Here is a 24171-nt window from a genome sequence, read left to right as displayed (position 1 = left end):
AAAGTGTGATGTCACAATACAAATCTCTATGGTGATACTGACAATTTGTCTTGCGATGAATTGTATTGCTTTGTGAAATCGGCCCCTGGTCTTCATTGAGGACACACAGAGATTTGTACAATTTGCTAAAACTACAATGTACTTGTTCAGAGCCTATTCCTCTCCCGTATTAGTAGAAATGATCTGAGGGCTTCTTTGTTGTATTTTCTAATATTAGAGAGCCATGAGCCAGTATTATTCTTATTTCTTGAATTCCTTTTCACATCCCGCTCTACTCAATGTTGTCTCTGTTAAAGGGTTTTAGTCCTTTTTGTGCTCGGGTACACTTACCATGTCTCCCCAGTATGTACCAAATTTTTTCGCAGATGTGACTGCATCTTCTTAAATTAGAGAGGCATGAGCCATTATTATTCTTATTTCTTGTTGTCGTTGACAGTTGAAGTTGTATTCCCTGAGTGCATCTCTGGAGTTGAGTTTAGTGAAGGAATTACCAATGTATATTGAAAGTAATATTTCGATTTGTTCGCAGATGTGACTGCATCTTCTTAAATTAGAGAGGCATGAGCCATTATTATTCATATTTCTTGTTGTCGTTGACAGTTGAAGTTGTATTCCCTGAGTGCATCTCTGGAGTTGAGTTTAGTGAAGGAATTACCAATGTATATTGAAAGTAATATTTCGATTTGTTCGCAGATGTGACTGCATCTTCTTAAATTAGAGAGGCATGAGCCATTATTATTCTTTTTTCTTGTTGTCGTTGACAGTTGAAGTTGTATTCCCTGAGTGCATATCTGGAGTTGAGTTTAGTGAAGGAATTACCAATGTATATTGAAAGTAATATTTCGATTTGTTCGCAGATGTGACTGCATTTTCTTAAATTAGAGAGGCATGAGCCATTATTATTCTTATTTCTTGTTGTCGTTGACAGTTGAAGTTGTATCCCCTGAGTGCATCTCTGGAGTTGAGTTTAGTGAAGGAAGCAACAGTTGAACCTGAGCAGATTGCCATCTTCAACCATCCATCTAATAGGGTGAGTTGACCTTCTTAAAGGAACACGTTGCCTTGGATCGGTCGAGTTGGTCTTTGAGAAGCGGTTGAAACCGTTTTTAATAAAATGCATATGGGTAGAAAGATGTTGTAGAAGTACATGTAGAATACAGTGATCCGCACAAACATGCCTCGAAATTGCACAATTTTCCTTTTACCTCGTCGACTAACACGGTCGGTCATTTGTGGGAGTCAAATTTTTGACTCCCATAAATGGGTGATCGGGTTGGTTCGCACAGTAAAAGGAAAACCGCGCAATTTCGAAGCACACTTGTGTGGATCATTGTATTCTACTTTTAAAACATCTTTCCAACCATAATATGCATTTTATAAAAAACGGTTACAAATGCTTTTCATAAACCAACTCGTCCGATCCAAGGCAACGTGTTCCTTTAAATGAAGCACTATCGTAGAGGTGTCATGGTCGGGTAGGTAATTCGCTCGGCTCCAGCGGCCAGGTCTATCCAGGACCGCTGGGATGAGCTGATAAGCTTGTTCAGATTCTTGTTCAGGAAGTACGTCATGCGTGCAGTGCAAAGCAGTGTGAGCGTGATGCATGATGGGACTGGGCATTTACCAATGAACATGCTTGATACGTTTGCCCATCCCAGCGCCTTTGCAAAGCAGTGTGAGCGTGATGCATGATGGGACTGGGCATTTACCAATGAACGTGCTTGATACGTTTGCCCATCCCAGCGCCTTTGCAAAGCAGTGTGAGCGTGATGCATGATGGAACTGGGCATTTACCAATGAACATGCTTGATACGTTTGCCCATCCCAGCGCCTTTGCAAAGCAGTGTGAGCGTGATGCATGATGGGACTGGGCATTTACCAATGAACATGCTTGATACGTTTGCCCATCCCAGCGCCTTTGCAAAGCAGTGTGAGCGTGATGCATGATGGGACTGGGCATTTACCAATGAACGTGCTTGATACGTTTGCCCATCCCAGCGCCTTTGCAAAGCAGTGTGAGCGTGATGCATGATGGAACTGGGCATTTACCAATGAACATGCTTGATACGTTTGCCCATCCCAGCGCCTTTGCAAAGCAGTGTGAGCGTGATGCATGATGGGACTGGGCATTTACCAATGAACATGCTTGATACGTTTGCCCATCCCAGCGCCTTTGCAAAGCAGTGTGAGCGTGATGCATGATGGAACTGGGCATTTACCAATGAACATGCTTGATACATGTACGTTTGCCCATCCCAGCGCCTTTGCAAAGCAGTGTGAGTGTGATGCATGATGGAACTGGGCATTTACCAATGAACATGCTTGATACGTTTGCCCATCCCAGCGCCTTTGCAAAGCAGTGTGAGCGTGATGCATGATGGGACTGGGCATTTACCAATGAACATGCTTGATACGTTTGCCCATCCCAGCGCCTTTGCAAAGCAGTGTGAGCGTGATGCATGATGGAACTGGGCATTTACCAATGAACATGCTTGATACGTTTGCCCATCCCAGCGCCTTTGGTTGAGGCAAGGCCTGGAGCCGAGCGGAAGTGGTAAAGAGCATTGAATTCAAGTTCTGGTGGTTAAGTCATTAGACTCGCTATATTTTTTCCGTGTTCCACGAACGCGCATGTCAAATTTACCGTCCAGCCTCATAAAAGTCAACCTCATAGTTTAAAAGTACAGATTGTTATTTTTAGCGTCCATGCGCAAAGTTTATAATGTAATTTGTGCACTGACCGTATGCGGAGCACGACGCATTGACACTCACAATACGCAGAGTGCAAATATAAAAACTGGGAGTAAGTTTATGGCTTATTATCAAACTCTGGTTTGAGCATCTGATTGGAGGATTAGTGTGGACAGGAAGATCTCTGATGCAACCATCCCGCTACTCCCTTCGCTCCTCTCAAGGCATCACACTGAACCACCCATCTCCCAAGATGCTACCCACACTTGGTGATAGAGCCTTCACTATTCAATTGCTGCTCCCAAACTGTGGAATAAACTACCAATATCTCTTCACGATCCACAATCTGTCAATATTTTCAAAAAAACTGCTCAAAAACTCACCTGTTCTGTTGACAATATACATGTACATTTAACTGTAAAGCCCATTTGAAGATGTACATGTACATGTATATGGAAAGTAATAACAATAATAATAACTAATTTGTATGTAGCGCGTTGCACACCTGAGGGGTGTCTCGAAGCACTTCCATCATTTTTACGCCTGGTCACTGGGCCTTCAGTCATTCCTTAAACCATCTCAGCTCCCTGGGGAGTATACAGCCTAGGCGCAATATATGCGCTACTCGTTTAAACCAATCACAAGAACCATCTCTGCGCTATAAAAGTACATGTAGATACATTATCATTATAATTACATTATTTTAGTTGTACCTTATACTTGAAATTATTTGACTTTGTGTTCCCCTTTCTTTTGAAGGTTCATTTTACACTACATGGAGGTTCTGGACACTTCCAGGTCAAGCCGAGTGTCCAAGGACTCGCAGAAATCAACTACGACGACAAGAGGAAGAAGATTGAGGTAAAAAAAAAAAAAGTTTTAATTTTGTTTTATTAGACTTTACGCTGGCATAAAAATATAAATACATGTATACAAATCGATACATATTAAGTTACAACAAATCAAAATAGCTTAAAATACCTAGCCAGTGAGTGGCGAGGAGGAACAGGTCGTCCTGCCACAAAAAAAATGAATAAAACGCTCATTGCAAACGGGAAATTAGTTTTATTTATTTCTCATCAAATATTAAATTTCATGCGGGATTTTAGTTTTATTTATTTCTCATCAAATATGAAATTTCAGACATAAATATACTAAGGGATGTTTTCTGCAACATCATCATTTAATTTTAAACTGTGTAAGTTTGTTCTTAATCTTTGATTTTAAACATTTTATTTTTTCTTACCAATTCTGTAACAAGGTTCCTTTAAAGCCATTATACACTTTTGGAACAGAAAAAAAAATGAAAGTTCACAGATTTACAAATAACTTACAGGGTTTACAGAAGGTAATGGTGAAAGACTTCTCTTGAAAATTAATTAAATGCTTTACTTGTTGAGAAAACTTTAAAACAATTATCAATTCTCGATAGCGAGAATTACGGATTGATTTTAAACACATGTCATGACACGGCGAAACATGCGGAAACAAGGGTGGGTTTTCCCGACTCCGATGACAGATTGAGCCTAAATTTTCACAGGTTTGTTATTTTATATATAAGTTGTGATACACGAAGTGTGGACTCTTGGACAATACTGTTTACCGAAAGTGTCCATTGGCTTTAGCATGTTTAAAGGTTAAAGGCCGTGGACACTATTGGTAATTGTCAAAGACTAGGCTTCACAGTTGGTGTATCTCAACATATGCACAAAATAATGAACCTGTGCAAATTTGAGCTCAATCGGTCATCGAACTTGCGAGATATGAATGAAAGAAAAAAACACCCTTGTCACACGAAGGTGTGTGCGTTTAGATGGTTGATTTCGAGACCTCAAGTTCTACATGTAAATCTGAGGTCTCGAAATCAAATTCGTGGAAAATTACTTCTTTCTCGAAAACTATGGCACTTCAGAGGGTGCCGTTTCTCACAATATTTTATACCATCAATCTCTCCCTATTACTCGTCACCAAGAAAGGTTTTATGCTAATAATTATTTTGAGTAATTACCAATAGTGTCCACTGCCTTTAAATGAGAAATGAACCATCCTGTAATCTTTGGGGGAATCTGGTGGCATAGCTCTGCGGTTTCAGACATTTCAGTATTAAAGCAATGACTCTCACCCATATGGCTAACATGTTATCATTGTATCTTTTATATTATGTATAGGTAGCACCGATGCATGATGGTATCTTGACCATGACAGCCTTTGACCTTTGCCTTACAACCTCCCAGCATGCATCATCCAAGATTCACATAGCAGGAGTGAACACCATCAAGTTGAAAGTTGTGGATAAGGTACATTTCCTTGTGTTGTCTGAATTTCTCAAAAGAATTTATCGTTTATCAAAAATAAGAAAACAAGTCAAACAAAGATTTATCTTTTGATATGAAATCTTTATCCTCGATGAAAATTTAACATTTTCTTCATACATTTTATTCATACAATTTTGGATAAAAATATCCATATAAAGTTTGTTATAATATAAATACAACTTTTGTAAACTTTCTTTTCAAATTAACATTGAAACAGAATGTTAACCTTGAAGCTCAATATGGGAAAGCTCCATTAAAGAGACAGGCCATAATAAAACATCCTCTTCCTCCGGCAACTCACACCTGTTATCTTTATGTAATTCCTTTACCCATCAGTAAATGATGCTCGGAATTATTCATCTCAAGTTTTCTGCCAGCACAATGTTTCCTGTTTTTCTTGTTGATGTCATGAGCCTATTTTCAAGGCACTGTCTACCAGAGCATCACACTACATGTGCATGTAGCATGGAACTGTCAATGTATACATTGTAAACACACCCAGTGAAAATTTGTTGTAATTACCAAACTCGGGAATGGAGCTTTCTTGTAATGTGTTGTCGGAAAATGTCCAATATCGACATTAATTTCACTCTATTAATATCGATTAACATGTCCTCCTTCTGTGAAACAGGTTCAAGTTGATCATGACATCACAGCAGCAGTGCAGGTACTAGACTCCACAGGCCAGCCTTTGTCTGTCTCCTACTTCCCATTGATGAACCTACAACCTAAACCAGGATCAGATATCATCACAATAAGGTAGGACAGTTTTACATTCTGTGTTTGTGTACTATTTTTGTTTTGTAATTTACCAAGCCTACCGAAGTATACATTGTAAGCTGCAGCAGCGGGAAATCTCAGAATTTTTTTTAAAGACACTGGACACTATTGGTAATTGTCAAAGACCAGTCTTCTCACTTGGCAGCTTGGTGTATCTCAACATATGCACAAAATAACAAACCTGTGAAAATTTGAGCTCAATTGGTTGTTGAAGTTACGAGATAATAATGACGGAAAAAATACCTTATCACACGAAGTTGTGTGCTTTTAGATGCTTGTTATTGGACCTCAAATTCTAATTCTGAGGTCTCAAAATCAAATTCGTGGAGAATTACTTCTGTCTCGAAAACTACGTTACTTTAAAGGGAGCCGTTTCTCACAGTGTTTTGTGCTATCAACACTCCCGCGACTCGTTACCAAGTGAGGTTTTATGATAATAATTATTTTGAGAAACTACCTATAGTGTCCAGTGCCTTTAAGTGGTCGGTGTATAAGCTGCCTGGACAACAAATCACATCAGAAAAACAAGTTTGTATTTTTCTGTTCAGAAGACAAGTTTTGAAACAGCAGTGGTTGAGGTAAAACCACAATCAAGTAGGCCGTTTTAAATTGTGTGTGTGTTAAATAAGAACATCGTAATTGATGGACTGCAAGCTACATAGCTGCCCAGAATTTACATAAGCCGCATCAGAAACTGCCCATCACGATCCATCAGCCGATTTCATGAAGCGCGAGGATTAATCCTACATGTATCTCTGGTTTCAATGTGTCCTAATGTCTTTAGAAAAGGAACTTAAATTAAAGGCAGTGGACACTATTGGTAATTACTCAAAATAATTATCATCATAAAACCTTTCTTGATTATGAGTAATGGGGAGAGGTTGATAGTATAAAACATTGTGAGAAACAGCTCCCTCTGAAGTGACATAGTTTTCGAGAAAGGAGTAGTTTTTTAGAATTTGATTTCGAGACCTCAAGTTTAGAATTTGAGGTCTCGAAATCAAGTATCAGAAAGCACACAACTTCGTGTGACAAGGGTGTTTTTTCTTTCATTATTATCTCGCAAATTCAACGACCGATTGAGCTCAAATTTTTACAGGTTTGTTATTTTATGCATATGTTGAGATACACCAACTGTGAAGGCTAGTCTTTGACAATTACCAATAGTGTCCACTGTCTTTAACTCGTCCAACGTCCTAAGATTAATTCTAAGTTTATTGGTGAAATCGACGGCTAGCCATCAATCTGAATATACTGCTGATGTTGCTCCAGCTAGTGACCAGCAACTTATATGCGCAGTGACGCACTCACTTGAACGACTCGTTTGGAAGACTAGTCAACCATCGGTACTACGGTTTTAAACACTCCATGCCTTCTGGGTTTTCGCTTTAATGCGCTGGTTCCCCTCTGTGCTTTACACATGTTAGAATGGAGTAGGCTATTGAGACCAGTGAATAAACCATGGTCATGAGGCTGGTTCCAAATGGTCACCCACAGTAGATAACCAATGGTTAACCAGCCTCGGTTCAAGTAAAAAAAGTCAACCTTTAGTTTTAACCATGGTGCACACTCCAACTTGCTCTTTAATGTACCAAAGACTGGTGTCCCCCCCCCCCAAAGGTTAAAGGCAGGCATTGGTCTTACATGTGCATGTACATGGCCAATGATTTCATTGGATACAATGATTTCGCTAGAAAATTGTGCTGTGACATACATGTACATTGTAATCTATAGGATTTGAGGCATTGCATGGTGGGGTATCAATATATATTTGGTTTGCGGTAACAAATCGTAATAACTGTACTGCTGCGGAGTCAGTTCGGAATTGGTCTCAACGTTTCGACTAGCTTGCTCTAGTCATCGTCAGGAGACTGCTATAAGCTAAAGTAGTAGTCCAGTCAAATTTCTATACCATCCGCCCTGGTAATAGTTATAAAGCAGGACAGTTCTTTTCAGAACTGAGAAGTCTCCCGAACCTCCGATTATCTACTCCACGGCAGTAGAATAAAGCAAGACAGTTCCCTAAGAACAACTCTACCTGGCAAGTAGATACACACATGGTGTTACCGCAAACCAAATATATATATACATTGTAATCTGTCAATATTTTTATTTTTTTTATTGGTCCGAGGTGAAGTAGTGTCTGCTTTTGAACGTCTGCATGCAGCGTACGTGTGCATAATGTTATGTATAATGTACATCATGTCTTGTTATTTTGTTCGAGTAGCGCTTATTTGTTGCACAAGGCAGGATACATGTACTCCCCATGGAGCTGAGATGGTTTAAGGAATGATTTAAGGCCTAGTAACTAAGCTTGGGCGATATCGATTTATTTTATTCACAATGTATCGCCGACAATATATTAATTAAATTTGACATACAGTCTTCAACATAATCGCATACAGTCTTCCCAGTGAAAGTTGTAGAAGAGACAGTCATAGCATAAGAGAGGTGTTCTAATGACCTGTTCTCCTGGTTTTACTCCAAAACCATGGGGTGCAAGATGTCTCAGCTAGGAAATACATCGCGATATTGCGATACTTAATCGATCATGATATATTGATATTTCGTTTAAAACCAAATTGATCCGATATCAAAATCGTTTCCAAATTAGTATCGCGATATTCAAATAATTTATATTATTGTTATTATTTATTCATTATGTGTTACAATTACATGTTTGTGGTGAGTTGACTGTGTTAAATGAGCCCGAGGTCAAAGGTATATTTGTACGGATCCGACATCCGCTCAAGGCTACATGTACTACCCGTATAATGTACATGTATCTGATGTTCAAAGCTTTGCATGGTGTAAAAAAAAGTAACTGTAACTCTTCTCCCAGGTAAACTATAGAGGGCGCCCTATTTTGTCACTCAAATTGGATCTACCATGCCCCATTTCAAGCACCAAATGAACATTTATCATGGTTCCTGAGACAGAGCCTGAAGTCATACATAAATACGCCTTCAGGAGTGTGGACAATATAAGCTTATAATTAAATCAGCGTCCTGTCAAAAGACAAGCGATGCCTCACACTGCTCTACCCACCTCTCTATTCTACCGACCTCCCCCCCCCCCTCCCCGGGGAATATAGAGCTCTGTACATGCTCCCTTCAACTTCCGTGTTATGTTTGTGGCATTGAATTTGCAGAACTGTCTAGCATTCATATCATCTAAATCAATACAATGTCTCTTAGCCTTGGAATTGGGAAGTGTGTGGCTCGGCTACAAAATAATCATGTTAATTTAATGGTTGTAAGGGCACCAGACATGATATTCTTTTGATTGGTTTTGCCCTAGGCAGTTCAGGAGAGTTGTGGTAAAAAAGCCTGAAATGTCTATTAAAGCCTATTTCGTCTGCTCGGAATAGACCGACCCAGTAGGCTGTCTTTATTAAGTTCTGTGGTGGTCGGGTTGGCATTGTGGTACCTTTCCTTGTCTTCCAACTCCAGGACCATGGTTCGAATCATGCCAGGGTCATTAGTATTGTATATGGACTGGGTTTTTAGTCCCTACCCGAGTACGTGGGTTTTCCCTGGAACAGTTCCGGGGGTTGTCCTCCCCCCATCTACAATCCCGGCCAAAATGCATGGGCCACCCATTCCTAACGTTATATAAAACCATTCCCTGTCCACTTCCAGTTGGCAATAAACATTGTCTCCCCCCCCCCCCCACGAATAAATGTGCACGGTTTTCGTTCGAAATTAAATCAGGAAACACCATTTTAAAAAAAAGGCTCTTGCTTTCTGTAACCATGTATCGAAATGCTTTGCTTCACTTATAAATTCTCTCTCCTCACAAAGATATTGCAGTATATCTGTGTGCACTGTGCAGTCAACTCCACTAAATAAAAATATAAAAACTTGCAGACAATCCCGCGCAAAATGCTTGGGCCACCCATTCCGAACGTTCTTGGCCTCGCAACCATTTTGAAATAAAATAAAATAAAATAAAACTTGTTTCTATACATGTTTTACTCCTGTTTTTGCTAGAAAAATTGTTTTGAAACGAAATGGCATTTAACGCTTTTAATGCCCATTGTTGCCTTTTGTAAAAATGCACCTAAAGAAACAAAACAGTTTATTTGTATGGCCTAATTATTGCAGGGATTGAGGAGAAAAATTGAATGTCAAAGTGAACTATGGACATTAATAGGTTCTGATTAGTTTGTATTATACTGCTGTTGGAAAAAATAATTAATTGAGTAATAAATCTTAAAATCATTTGTTGTTATTGTGAATTATCCACACACCGATGTTTGTTGGGACAGTACATTGTAGCGGCCGCAAGGAGATTAAATCTACTGCGACTCAAACCAGTAAAAAAAAATTGAAATTGTCCAATGTTTCCTGCATCAATACTAGGTATAATCTACACTTCTAAAGTAAGACCATGTATTTCTGTTTCTCAATATTCTTTTGGGGTCGAACAAAAACAAATTTGACTCGAGCGGAATTTAAACCAACGACCTTCAGGTTAACGTGTTAGTAGCTAGTCGTCTGTAAGTTTAAAGGCTCATCTACACTTCTAAAGTAAGACCATGTATTTCTGTTTCTCAATATTCTTTTGGGGTCGAACAAAAACAAATTTGACTCGAGCGGAATTTAAACCAACGACCTTCAGGTTAACGTGTTAGTAGCTAGTCGTCTGTAAGTTTAAAGGCTCAGTGTGCAGGGCCCTTTTTTATAGAGCTGCCTTTAAAGCCATTGGACCCTTTCGGTAAACAGTGTTGTCCGAGGCCCACACTTTGTGTACCACAACTTCTATATCAAATAACAAACCTGTGAAAATTTAGGCTCAATCAGTCATCGGAGTCGGGAGAAAACAACGGGAAAACCAACCCTTGTTTCCGAGCATTTCGCCGTGTCATGACATGTGTTTAAAATAAATCCGTAATTCTCGTTAACGAGAATTTATATTGTTTTGCTGTTTTCTCAAAAAGTAAAGCATTTCATGGAATAATATTTCAAGAGAAGTCTTTCACCATTGCCTTCTGTAAACCCTGTAATTTATTTGTAAATCTGTGAACTTTTTTTTTTTTTCTGAACCGAAAGGGTCCAATGGCTTTAAAGGCAGTGGACACTGTTGGTAATTACTCAAAAATTTTTTTTAGCATAAAACCTTGCTTGGTAACGAGTAAGGTTTTATGGGGAGCTGTTGATATAGTATTTAACACATTGTGAGATGTACACATGTAATGTAGTTTTTGAGAAAGAAGTTTTTTTCCACAAATTTGATTTTGAGACCTCAGATTTAGAATTTGAGGTCTCGAAATCAATCATCTGAAAGCACACAACTTCGTGTGACAAAGGTGTTTTTTCTTTCATTGTTATCTCGCAACAAAAAAAGTTTACAGATTTACAAATACCTTACAGGGTTTACAGAAGGTAGTGGTGAAATACTTCTCTTATTATTATTATTCCATGAAATGGTTTACTTTTTGAGAAAACAGTAAAACAATATCAATTCTCGTTAACGAGAATTACGCATTTATTTTAAACACATGTCATGACACGGCGAAATGCTCGGAAACAAGGGTTGGTTTTCCCGTTGTTTTCTCCCGACTCCGATGACCGATTGAGCCTAAATTTTCACAGGTTTGTTATTTGACATAGAAGTTGTGGTACACAAAGTGTGGGCCTTGGACAATACTGTTTACCGAAAGGGTCCAATGGCTTTAAGCAGAAACAATTTTACAATTTTCATTTCATAGCGCTGCTAACTGTAACAAATGAATTAGGCATGCTAACCTACCAGTGCTTACTGTACCCTGGTAAGATGTACATGTAACAAGGCAGCATTGTAAACGCGCAAATTGGTCACGTAATGTAATTTTCTTGCTAGCCTATGAAATATGCTTACTCAAACTTGTTTTGCTTTAGTTAGCAGAAAGATTCAGTACAGTTTTAAAAGCATGTTAAGCAGTGCTAAAAGAACTGGGCCCAGCTGTGTATGAAACTAATTGTCCCCAGGAGTAATTCGAATCAAATATTATTTACATGGATTTGAGGCATTGCATGGTGAGGTATCAATATATTTGGTTTGTGGTAACACCATGTGTGTATCTACTTGCCGGGTAGAGTTTGTAGAGAACTGTTTTGCTTTATTCTACTACCGCGGAGTAGATTGTTCGGGTGTTCGGGAGACCTCTCAGTTCTGAAAGGAATTGTCCTGCTTATTAACTATTACCTGGGTGGATAGGCTGGGACTACTACATTAGCTTATAGGATCGGAATTTACTGTACATGTACTATCGCGGAGTCAGTTCTTGAAATGGTCTCAACGTTTCGACTAACTCGCTCTAGTCATCGTCAAGTATCTACATGTAGCCTCCAAACTTTTAGTTGTCTGGTGTCGATGTGTATTAGCAGAGTTCTTGTTTTTTTTGCGCCAGGAGTGTCATCATTGACAGACATGGCGCACTAGAAATGTTCATTATTATTTATTATTATTATTATTTATGTATGTAAATAAAGCCGCGATTAAAATTGGTCAATTGCAGAAAGCAGGGTCAAATTCCATGCAGTTGTTGATCGAGGTTGGCCTTGTTCAATTGCCTGCTTCCTTCTGTTTGAGACTTACACACATACATTGTAGAGTACACTTCATGGAAATACTATTAGCGCTTGTCAATCTTCGAGTCTGTGTTAAACGGGCCGTGCATGGCTAATGAAACACGAACACAGTGCGTCCCATTGTATGGCCCCAGGGGGGTTAAGAAATCTTCCCTGGCTTATGATCATTGATCACTCTTGTGCCCAAGCCCCCCCCCCCCCCCCCCCCTCTCCAATCTATTTTCAATCCATCCATCCACGAACTCTCTGTACAAGTTTATGATCCGGTACGACTATTGCTTCAGACTTGCTGACTCTCGATCAAGCTCTTGAAAGCCAGTGTTTTACTTTTAAAGGCTAGATAAAATAATCACAACACTGAATGTTTTCTTGAGAGTGTCTTCACGGTCTTGGCCCAGTTTCACTAAGTTGTTTTCTGCGAAGCCGCAATTGTGTATGCACTAAATCAGACACATACATGTACAATGGTGCTTAACCCATATCTGTATAATTACGGGATTTCCAGTAGAACACACAAACACTGTATCAAGCGGTTTAGCAGGGATTTCTCGTAGAGCACACTGACGCTTTACTGCGTGATTTCCCATAGAACACAAACGCTGTAAGCGCCTTAATACTGAACTTTCACAAGTTAATGAACAAAAAAAATTACTTGTTAAATAGTATTGGAGAGCTGTACATGTACATGTACATTCAGCGCAGAACTTTTTTGTTTGTGGAGAGGGAAAAACGACTGCTCATTGAGTGGCTACCAATAAGGAGACATTTGAATGAATTTAGAGTGAATTGACGCTTTACTCGATACTACCATTCCCAAATCAATGTTTTAATTCCAGCAATAAATGGACTCGGAAATTATTAATACAGTAATAATAAAATGTACACTTAGATGTGCAAATACCATAGAAATAGAACCCGGAGAACGCTGAGCTCGACCACCCTCTGTGTCGTCTGTGGACGCGGCGTATCAATACCGCGCAATACGCGCGTATGGCAAAATTATCATCGTGTGACACGCGCGTATGGCAAAATGGCAAGATGTCAGCGCACATAGACCATTTCTAGTGTATTCATTGGTCAATGATGATGTCATTGTATGGCAAAATTGTATGGCAAAATATTTTGCCATACACGCGTTACGAAAATGGCGTGTGCGCGTCCATAAAAATGGTCTCACAACGAAACCGTACGCACAATGAGACACTCGGCGTTCTCCGGGTTCTATTTCTATGGCAAATACATGTACTTTGTGTACAGGTCTACATATTGATAAATGCTCAAGGTGTCCACAAGGAATCCAGACAATGAAAACAAATAACTTAAACAAAACTAATTAAAACCTACAATTTATGGCCATCAAATGTGTTTTTAGCTGTATCTTAAAGGGAAGGTACGTACACTATTGGTAATTGTCAAAGGCCAGTGTTCTCACTTGGTGTATCTCAACATATATGCATACAATAACAAACCTGTGAAAAATTGAGCTCAATTGGTCATCGGCGTTGGGAGAAAATGATGAAAGAAAAAACACCCTTGTTGGACGAATGTGTGTGCTTTCAGTTGGACTATGTAAAAGACTTCTAGCTAGAAGTCTTTTATTATTTTAGTGAGAAATTACCTCTATTTCAAAATCTATGCTACTTCAGAGGTAGCCGTTTCTCACAATGTTTTATACTATCAATAGCTCTCCAATGCTCATTACCAAGTCAGTTTTTAAGTTAATATTTGTTTCGAGTAATTACCAAACGTGAACCTTCCCTTTAAACACTGGTCATGCTGTGGAGCATAACCTCAATAACGATGGTAAGGAATTCAAAAGATGAGGGGCTGCTAACGCATGGCCCTATCACCCCATGATATATTAGTCCTTAAAGGCACTGCACACTATTGGTAATTACTCAAAAAAATTATTAGCATAAAACCATACTTAGTAACAAAAAATAGTTAATTAGCATAAAACCATAACCGTAACAAGTAATGGGGAGAGGTTGATAGTATAAAACATTGTGAGAAACAGCTCCCTCTGAAGTGATGTAGTTTTCAAGAAAGAAGTAATTTTCCACGAATTTGATTTAGAGACCTCAAGTTTAGAATTTGAGGTCTCGAAATCAACCATCTAAACGCACACAACGGTGCAACAAGGGTGTTTTTTCTTTCATTAATATCTCACGTGACTTCAACGACCGATTGAGCTCAAATTTTCCCAGGTTTGTTATTTTTTGCATATATATGTATGTTGAGATACACACCAAGTGAGAAGACTGGTCTTTGACAATTACCAAAGGTGTCTAGTGTCTTTAAGTCAAACATTTTCATATCCATTGATGATGGAAGGCAGACTTAAAAGTCTGTTTCCGTCATGATCTGTTGGGAAATACCAAGGCTACCCACGTTATGTACTTGTATTTGTACTTTTGATATTCCTTTGGACTTTAATTTCCTTATTCAAAAGGTTAAGAAACTATCCACATGGTATGGTACAAATGTAGTGCAAAAGTGTGAGGGTATTAGCTCATAATCTGCTTGTATGACCAACATACTTAAAGGCATTGGACACTATTGGTAATAGTCAAAGACCAGTCTTCTCACGTATAAAACAACAAACCTGTGAAACTTTGGACTCAATTGGTTTTCGAAGTTGTGAGAGAATATTGCTTGAATTCGAGACTTCAGCTGAGGTCTCAAATTCAATTCATATATTTTAGTGAGAAATTACTTTCTCAAAAACTGACATTACTTCAGAGGGAGCCGTTTCTCACAAAGTTTCATACTATCAACTAAGCTTGGGCGATATCGATTTATTTTATTCACGATATATCGCCGACAATATATTGCGATATTCGATATAATCGCGATTAATTAAATTTGACATCATCAGTCTTCAAACTGCCAGTGAAGAGACAGTCATAGCATAAGAGAGGTGTTCTACTGACCTATTCTTCTGGTTTTACTCCAAACCTATGGGGTGTAAGATGTCTCAGCTAGGAAATACATCGCGATATTGCGATACTTGATCGATATTGCGATATATCGTGATATATTGATATTTCGATTAAAACCAAATCGATCCGATATCGAAATCGTTTCCAAACTAATATCGCGATATTCGATAATATCGTGGTATCGCCCAAGCTTACTATCAACAGCTCTCTATTGCTTGTTACCAAGTAAGTTTTTATGCTAACAACTATTTTGAGTGAAGATGACATCAAGAAAAATGTAACAAATGTTAATAATTGTACATTTTTTTTCCTTTTTTTTTTCTTGCAACTTTGATGACTAATTGAGCCCGATTTTCCCAGGTTTGTTAAGATGTTTATGTTGGGGCACATGATATGAGAATGCTGAGATACCAATGCCTTCAATATTAAACAGACTGCCTATCAAAATCGGACACTTATTGAGGAATCGTCGTTTGAAACTACCATGAAACACTTTATGAGGCGTCTCGGATAATGATTTTTCTCCCCGTCCGTCCGTATAGTGAAACTTAAGAATCACAAATAAACATCCATGCCATAAAACCAAACATTTCAACATGAAACAGACCACCTATCAAAATAACACTCTTCAATCTCAAGCGCATTCATCGTTGTAATTTACCAACATGTTTATAAAATGTCATTTTGATTGCAGTTGCTCACTGGCCGAGTGAGAATTCCACAATTACATAATAATAAACACCCAATCTTAAAGATGCTATGTCAGATTTTTGGCCGATTTGACCCAAAAATTTTGATTTAAACTTCAATAGGTATTTTGATGGGGGTCGAGAAAGTTACAAGCTTTCATTTGAGCCATTGCACGAAAAAGTCCGCCAATTATTAGTAGCAGTGAAATAAAGTGCCCAAAATTAGTTTTTGTCGGGATCCCGACAATATATCACGTGACCAATTCTTATGTGTTTTATAAGAAACGTTTTAAAAAATTTTCATGGTTCCTGACCATTAAAAGTAAATTTAACCTTTTTTTCGTTAGAGTGGGTGATAAGCCTACTCTTTAAAATACCATTCACTCAAAAAATCTATTTTTTAATGTTTGGGGCCAAAAATCTGACATAGAATCTTTAATCAATTCCCCCCCCCTCCCCCCCCCCCCCGACATCTGCAGGCCTGATACATGTACATGTTCCTATGGAGACAACAAACAAAGGCAATTATGTTTAGTGCCCTCGAAATACTCCAGTAAGACAAACTGTTGTGGTTACCCTTGCCTTTTCAAAAAGCATACAGGCCAGCATCTGTGTAGAAAGTTTTGGGGTAATTTTTATAAGACAAAACACAAAGTCCACTAAAAATTTACATTCATTAATACCTCAGACAGCTTCGCTGTTCCTATTTGTGGAGAGCACATCACGTGGGGTGATTAAACGGTTAAAGGAACACGTTGCCTTGGATCGGTCGAGTTGGTCTTTGAAAAGCATTTGTAACCGTTTGTTATAAAATGCATATGGGTAGAAAGATGTTGTAAAAGTATAATACAATGATCCACACAAACATGCCTCGAAATTGCACGGTTTTCCTTTTACATGTACCTTCGTCGACTAACACGGTCAAATTTTTGACTCCCATAAATGGCCGACCGTGTTAGTTCAAGTAAAAGGAAAACCATGCAATTTCGAGGCAAATTTGTGTGGATCATTGTATTCTACTTTTAAAACATCTTTCCAACCATATGCATTTTATAAAAAAGGGTTACAAACGCTTTTTATAGACCAACTCGTCCGATCCAAGGCAAGGTGTTCCTTTAATAATGACCAGCTGGAGCTCTGTTTATAACTGGTTGTTTTTGGATACTATGCACTAGTCTTTTTCACACGGCAACGACCCTAGCCGGTTTTAAACGGTCGTTTAAGAACTTGCCGCTACCCTTTTATTCCCTTATTAAACTTACACCGTTTGAAGATAATGATACATGCTTACCTTCAAATATTACTAACTGATGTGCTTAGTTTTTGAGACATGAGTAAAGCAATGTCACGAAAATTTGTTTTTCGTGCTAAAATAATTTGTGTGACTTAAATAAGTTATTTTACTCATTTCTCAAAAACTGCACTCACCTCAGCAAGTAATATTTTAAGAGAAGCTTTCTACATGTACCATCATTATTTTCAAACTGTGTGAGTTTGATGTAAATCTGTGGTCATTGTGTTTTGTGTCCTACCGCAAAGTACCTACATCCGTAGACCTTTTAAAGCCATTGGACACTTTCGGTAAACAGTATTGTCCAAGGCCCACACTTCATGTATCACAACTTCTATATAAAAATAACAAACCTGTGAAAGTTTAGGCTCAATTGGTCATCAGAGTCAGGAGAAAATAACGGGAAAACCCGCCGTTGTTTCTGCACCTTTTTGCCTTGTCATGACATGTGTTTAAAATAAATCTGTAATTCTCGATATCGAGAATTGATATTGCTTTAATGTTTTTTCAAAAAGTAAAGCATTTCATGGAATAATATTTCAGGAGAAGTCTTTCACCATTACCTTCTGTAAACCCTGTAAGTTATTTGTAAATCTGTGAACTTTTTTTTTTCTGTTCCTGAAAAGTGTCCAATGGCTTTTAATACATGTAGGTCTTAGCACTGCTTGGAAAGAATTGTACTAGCGCCTGATTGCATCCATCCTGGATTCATTCTGCTCAGGTGAGCGTTAGTATTCTAAACTTGCCCGGAAAAAAGACTTACACGTAAAGGGCCCACTGTAGGCGATTTCATGAAACGTTAGGATTAATCCTAGTTCACTTAGGACGAGTAACTCTCATCCTAACTTAGAATCTTGATATGTTGTCTGCCCAAATCACCTCAGATGTGGCTGTTGACATGCAGTCCCACATGCATCGCTAAATTTTGCACTTTTCTGGGACATCTACATGTAGGGGTCTTTTTTGCTCTTGATCTTGATATTTAATCTATAGGGTGGGATCAATGCGACCTACATGTAATGTTTTTGGTTGGACTTTAACTCGTGTTAAGTCCTGAGATTATTCCTAAGTTAGGAATAGTTTGGTGAAATCGACGGCTGCCTTCATCGTAGGCCTGTACCAGGTATCCAGGTTTCCTGAAAACAGACGTCAATATCCAGTTCCATTTTAATCAGTTCCTTAAAGGCAGTGGACACTATTGGTAATTACTCAAAATAATTATTAGCATAAAACCTTTCTTAGTGACGAGTAATGGGGAGAGGTTGATGGTATAAAACATTGTGGGAAACGGCTCCCTCTGAAGTGATGTAGTTTTCGAGGATGAAGTAATTTTCCATGAATTTGACTTCGAGACCTCAAGTTTAGAACTTGAGGTCTCGCATCAAACCATCTAAACGCACACAACTTCGTGTGACAAGGGTGTTTTTTTCTTCCATTATTTATCTCGCAAGTTCGATAACTGAATGAGCTCAAATTTTCATGGGTTTGTTATTTTATGCATATGGTGAGATACACCAACTGTGAAGGCTAGTCTTTGACAATTACCAATAGTGTCCACTGCCTTTAACCCCAAACTTGGGGGTAAATGAGATCAACGTTCTTCTTGCATTTCTCCATAGTCCATGTTGATTTTTTTGTTTTTATGATTTAGTTTCCAGGGGAATTTAAGAGGGGAATCGATTGGATATCGGGGACCTAAAGGAAAATTACCCCCAAAAAGCACAGCCCTTCTCCCTTCCGATTTCAGAATTGTGTTTTTATTGCCAATTTAAAGAATGGCATGTGATTTATGTCTGAATTTGTTTTCCCTTACTATTTTGACTTTTTCACTGACCCTCCTTTGACATTAAGATTTCCATGAAAGAGGCAAACTCACTATCACCTACAATGTAGTCAGCGGAGGCTTCTGTTAGGATCAAACCTGTAGATTATATTAGAAGTGATGTCAGGAGTCCATTAACCTCTCAAATATAACAAGCTATATCTTCAGGGATTTTCATCGTCAGACCAGAAGGATCGTTTTCTATACACAATTTTCACGATTAATTTGTTTTCTCCGTCGTTCATCCCTGGATTTTTCTGTGCTTTCTGCCTGCGTTCTCTCTGTCGAGTGCTTGTTGTTGGCAAGCGCCAAATTTCTAAGCATAGAATGTCTAGTAAACTTGGAGAATAACACGCTTGAAGAGCGCTTGAAGATCACAAGTTAAAACTTGAGATGAGAGAACACATAAATGTGCAGTGTTCCCTCCTTCCGTGCCAGGCTGCCATCTGATTATTAATGCACTGGATGGGTGAATACACATTACCAAAGGATGAAGAAACTGTTTACCAACATGTAACAAAATTCTTCTAAATCTAAGAAATAACAAACTACAGGGTGCATGGGTGCAATAAAAACAGCTTAAATGACAACACAACAAACATGAACAGGTAACTAAGTGAATTATACATGTAAGCAGTGAAGTGGAAATACATGAATGGGGTTAGAAAGCATCAGTAAAAAGCAGGGGGTCAAGTAAAGAATTCTTTGCTAATGGTAAGCTTCCATAACATTAGGCATTGAGCTTGAGTTCGGTGCTCTTATCCGCTCGGCCATGACAGTACGACACGCTACCTTTAAATCTGCCTCATTACCTAGTTCCTTAACAAGCAACTGTGGCTGCAGCCCCGTGCAACACCACTTCATTTCGTAAAGTAGGCCATCCTTTTCTATCTTTTCAATGGAAAGCACTCAGAGACTGGTGTGAAATGAACTTCCACTTGATTAGAAAGTCAGGACAGATTTAGCTTCAGAATCACACACAATGGTCCGTTGACAGTAATAGGTTCTCACACCAAGCATGATAGTTTGTAGTACTTTTTTCTTTTTTTTTTTTTTATCAGAAAAGTGTTATTAAAGACATACCCTCGAACAACTTACTCAACATTGCTCCATGCTCAACCTGAAGGCAATTTCCATTCAATGTCAGCCTTTTTATCAGCCATCAGAAAACAAGAGTTTACCCCACCTTCGCCCTTCCCCTGTGACTCAATTTTTACAGGCCACCTTGAATATTATAAAGATTTTACGCGAGTGTCAGACCGTTTTGTCAGCGAAGAATCTCGCCCTCGAACCTGCTCAACCAGTAGACAGTTTCCCTTTAATGTCCGCCCTTTTGACAGCCATCAGAAAACGAGAGTGTCCCCCCCCCCCCCGCCCTTCCCTGTGACTCAATTTTTACAGAGCACCTTGTGTGTATAAATATTTTATAAGAGTTTCAGACCTTCTTGTCAGCGAAGAATCTCGCCCTCGAACCTGCTCAACCAGTAGACAGTTTCCCTTTAATGTCCGCCCTTTTGACAGCCATCAGAAAACGAGAGTGTCCCCCCCCCCCCGCCCTTCCCTGTGACTAAATTTTTACAGAGCACCTTGTGTGTATAAATATTTTATAAGAGTTTCAGACCTTTTTGTCAGCAAAGAATCTCGCCCTCAAACCTGCTCAACCAGAAGACAATTCCCCTTTAATGCAAACAGCATCTGACTGGGACTAACAGATGGTTAATCAGAGATGATCTCTGCTTTGGATAATTGTCTAATTGAGGGGATAGTCTCTTAAGGGGGGGGGGGGGAGGGTTGTAGTGTTGAGAGAGCGCATGATATTATGCCCGAGGGACCATATCACGATACTATGAGGGCAAGAGCCTTACTATTAAGGTTGGTTTTTGAAAATATTGAAATATTGTGACGAAGATGATATTCTTGATTTGTTTTATTAATAATAATTTTAATTGGCTTCTTAAATAGTACACATAAACGCACTTAGTGACGCTCACAGCGTTTCAACATTAAAGGCAGTGGACACTATTGGTAATTGTCAAAGACTAGCCTTCATAGTTGGTGTATCTCAACATATGCATAAAATAACAAACCTGTGAAAATTTCAGCTCAATCGGTCATCGAACTTGCGAGATATGAATGAAAGAAAAAAAACACCCTTGTCACACAAAGGTGTGTGCGTTTAGACGGTTGATTTCGAGACCTCAAGTTCTAAATTTGAGGTCTCAAAATCAAATTCGTGGAAAGTTACTTCTTAGTTACCCTGAAACTATGTCACTTCAGAGGGTACCGTTTCTCGCAATGTTTTATACCATCAACCTCTCCCCATTACTTGTCACCAAGAAAGGTTGTATGCTAACAATTATTTTGAGTAATTACCAATAGTGTCCACTGCCTTGAAGTGTTGGAGTACAAATGATAATAACAATAAATAATAATTTATAACATCATTTATAAAGCGCCATACATGTATATCCAATAAATTGCTCTACCTAAACAAGTTAAACAGTAAACATTAATAAAAGCAAAACCATTGGTGAAAGTATAATTTAATTATTTTGTTTTAATATTCAGACCACGCAACACTTTAAATAGTACTCTGTTCAGATAAACCCTTGTGCACTCTATGGGACTTTTGTAGGGGTTTTAAAACATATACATTATACATGTATGTAATGGGGATGTCGCACAGTTGGAACACAAGGATGTCCCTTATAGCCTAGTGGTCATCAGTTGCGCTTACTTCTGTGATACCTGCAAGTTCGAATCTCCGTGCGATATCAATATTTTAGGAACTTCACTGGCTACCCATTCGACAACGAACTCAATTCAAAATTCTACATGTACTTATTGCATTTAAATCTCAGTTCGGCTTGACTCCGTCTTATATTGCAAGTCTCCTTGTACCTTATGCCCCCTCTCGCACTCTTCGTTCTTCTGCTAAGTCCCTTTTAACTATTCCTAGAACTTCCTCATCGTATGGCGATCGTGCCTTTTCCGCTTGTGCTCCTAAACTTTGGAACGCTTTACCTAATAACATCAGGTGCTGTAGTTCTCTTCCATTGTTTAAAAACTTGCTTAAAACTCATTTATTTAAATCCTCTTACACTTAGCTTGTTACATGTCTTGACAGTAGATTATTCATTGTATAATTTTTTATTATGTTCTACATTTCTTTTTTGTTGTATGTATTGTTTTTTTTGTCCTGCGCCTCGGAAAAGGGTCTTGTACACTAGATAGATGGCGCATTATAAATGCATTATTATTATTATTATTGTTAATATTACAGTATCAGAACATGTTGTAGGAATGTAACAAAATTTAATGCATATTGTACAATAGCAGAATGTGATACTTGGACTGTTCCATTTCATGAGGTGTAGTCTTGCAAAATGGAGCAGTCAAGATTTCAACTTGTGATTATAAATATTCTGCTACCTTAAATTAATGCACTCTATATTTGTTTTATATACCTCACAGTCACACATAGGTTCTTGTTATTTATTGTTTTTCATAGAATTCATAATTTATTTTAACAATAATAAATACTAAAGTTTTGAACAAATCATTTCGTAAGAAGTTGTTATACGGCTGATAAATACATAATAATGTCTTGAAAGGCAGTGGACACTATTGGTAATTACTCAAAATAATTATCTTCATAAAACCTCACTTGGTAAACAAGTAATTGGGAGATGTTGATAGTATAAAACATTGTGAGAAACGGTTCCCTCTGAAGTGACGTACGTAGTTTTTGAAGAAGAAGTAATTTTTCCACGAATTTGATTTCATGACCTCAAGTTAAGACTTTGAGTTCTCAAAATCAAGCATCTGAAAGCACAAACCTTTGTGTGACAAGGGTGTTTTTTATTTCATAGTTATCTCACAATGAGCTAAATTTTTCACAGGTTTGTTGCTTTATGCATATGTTGAGATACACCAAGTGAGAAGACTGTTCTTTGACAATTACCAATAGTGTCCAGTGTCTTGTGCTACCACTACTTGTCTTAAGTGCCAAGTAATGTGGTTACACTTTATGTGAACACAAGTTTTTATGCCCCTAGATTTTAAAGGCAGTGTACACTATTGGTAATTACTCAAAATAAGTATTAGCATAAAACCTCACTTGGTAACGAGTAATGGGGAGATTATCTTCATAAAACCTCACTTGGTAACGAGTAATGGGGAGAGGTTGATGGTATAACACATTGTGAGAAACAGCTCCCTCTGAAGTGACATAGTTTTCGAGAAAGAAGTAATTTTTCACGAATTTGATATCGAGACCTCAAGTTTAGAATTTGAGGTCTCTAAATCAAGCATTAGAAAGCACACAACTTCGTGTGACAAGGGTGTTTTTTCTTTCATTATTATCTCGTAAACTCGACGACCGATTGAGCTCAAATTTTCACAGGTTTGTTATTTTATGTTGAGATACACCAAGTGAGAAGACTGGTCTTTGACAATTACCAATAGTGTCCACTGTCTTTAATCTGAGAAGCGTTGTGTATTGAAACTATGGGTTGTTCTTCCTCATGGACAAATACCTTCTGTATATATTTTTGGCAATATGACAAAAATATCATCACCTTTTGAAATGTTCACGTAATAGTTTTATTGTACAATGTAGATCTACAATTTTAGAAGAGATTAAAACTGTTGAACAGTTTGTTAAAGCCATTGGACCCTTTCGGTACAAAAAAAAAAAAAAAGTTCACAGATTTACAAATAATTTACAGGGTTTACAGAAGGTAATGGTGAAAGACTTCTCTTGAAATATTAGTCCATGAAATGCTTTACTTTTTGAGAAAACGGTAAAACAATATAAATTCTCGTTAACGAGAATTACGGAGTTATAAACACATGCCATGACACGGCGAAGCGCGCGAAAACAGGAGTGGGTTTTCCCGTTATTTTCTCCCGACTCCGGTGTCCGATTGAGCCTAAATTTCCACAGGATTGTTATTTTATATATAAGTTGTGATACACGAAGTGTGGGACTTGGACAATAGTGTTTACCAAAAGTGTATAATGGCTTTAAATAAAGGAAAAGGTACAATGTACATGTAGTGCCT

General features: G+C 38.2%; 1 protein-coding gene across 2 annotated transcripts in view; it reads left to right on the top strand.

Annotated features, from left to right (window-relative positions):
• The window catches only part of LOC139942819 (nuclear pore membrane glycoprotein 210-like), a 106128-nt gene that overhangs the window by 30783 nt on the left and 51174 nt on the right, over nucleotides 1–24171 (top strand). For both annotated transcript variants that reach the window (XM_071939596.1, XM_071939595.1), the window contains 4 exons: nucleotides 929–1030; nucleotides 3451–3552; nucleotides 4860–4988; nucleotides 5638–5765. In XM_071939596.1, the coding sequence (XP_071795697.1) occupies nucleotides 929–1030; nucleotides 3451–3552; nucleotides 4860–4988; nucleotides 5638–5765 (461 nt within the window). The remainder of the gene's footprint in view (nucleotides 1–928; nucleotides 1031–3450; nucleotides 3553–4859; nucleotides 4989–5637; nucleotides 5766–24171) is intronic.

This window comes from Asterias amurensis, chromosome 10 (assembly GCF_032118995.1).
Source record: "Asterias amurensis chromosome 10, ASM3211899v1".
In the NCBI taxonomy this organism is placed as follows: Eukaryota; Metazoa; Echinodermata; class Asteroidea; order Forcipulatida; family Asteriidae; genus Asterias; species Asterias amurensis.
The sequence above is the reverse complement of the archived record's forward strand: the minus strand, read 5'-3'. Positions and strand labels throughout refer to the sequence as shown.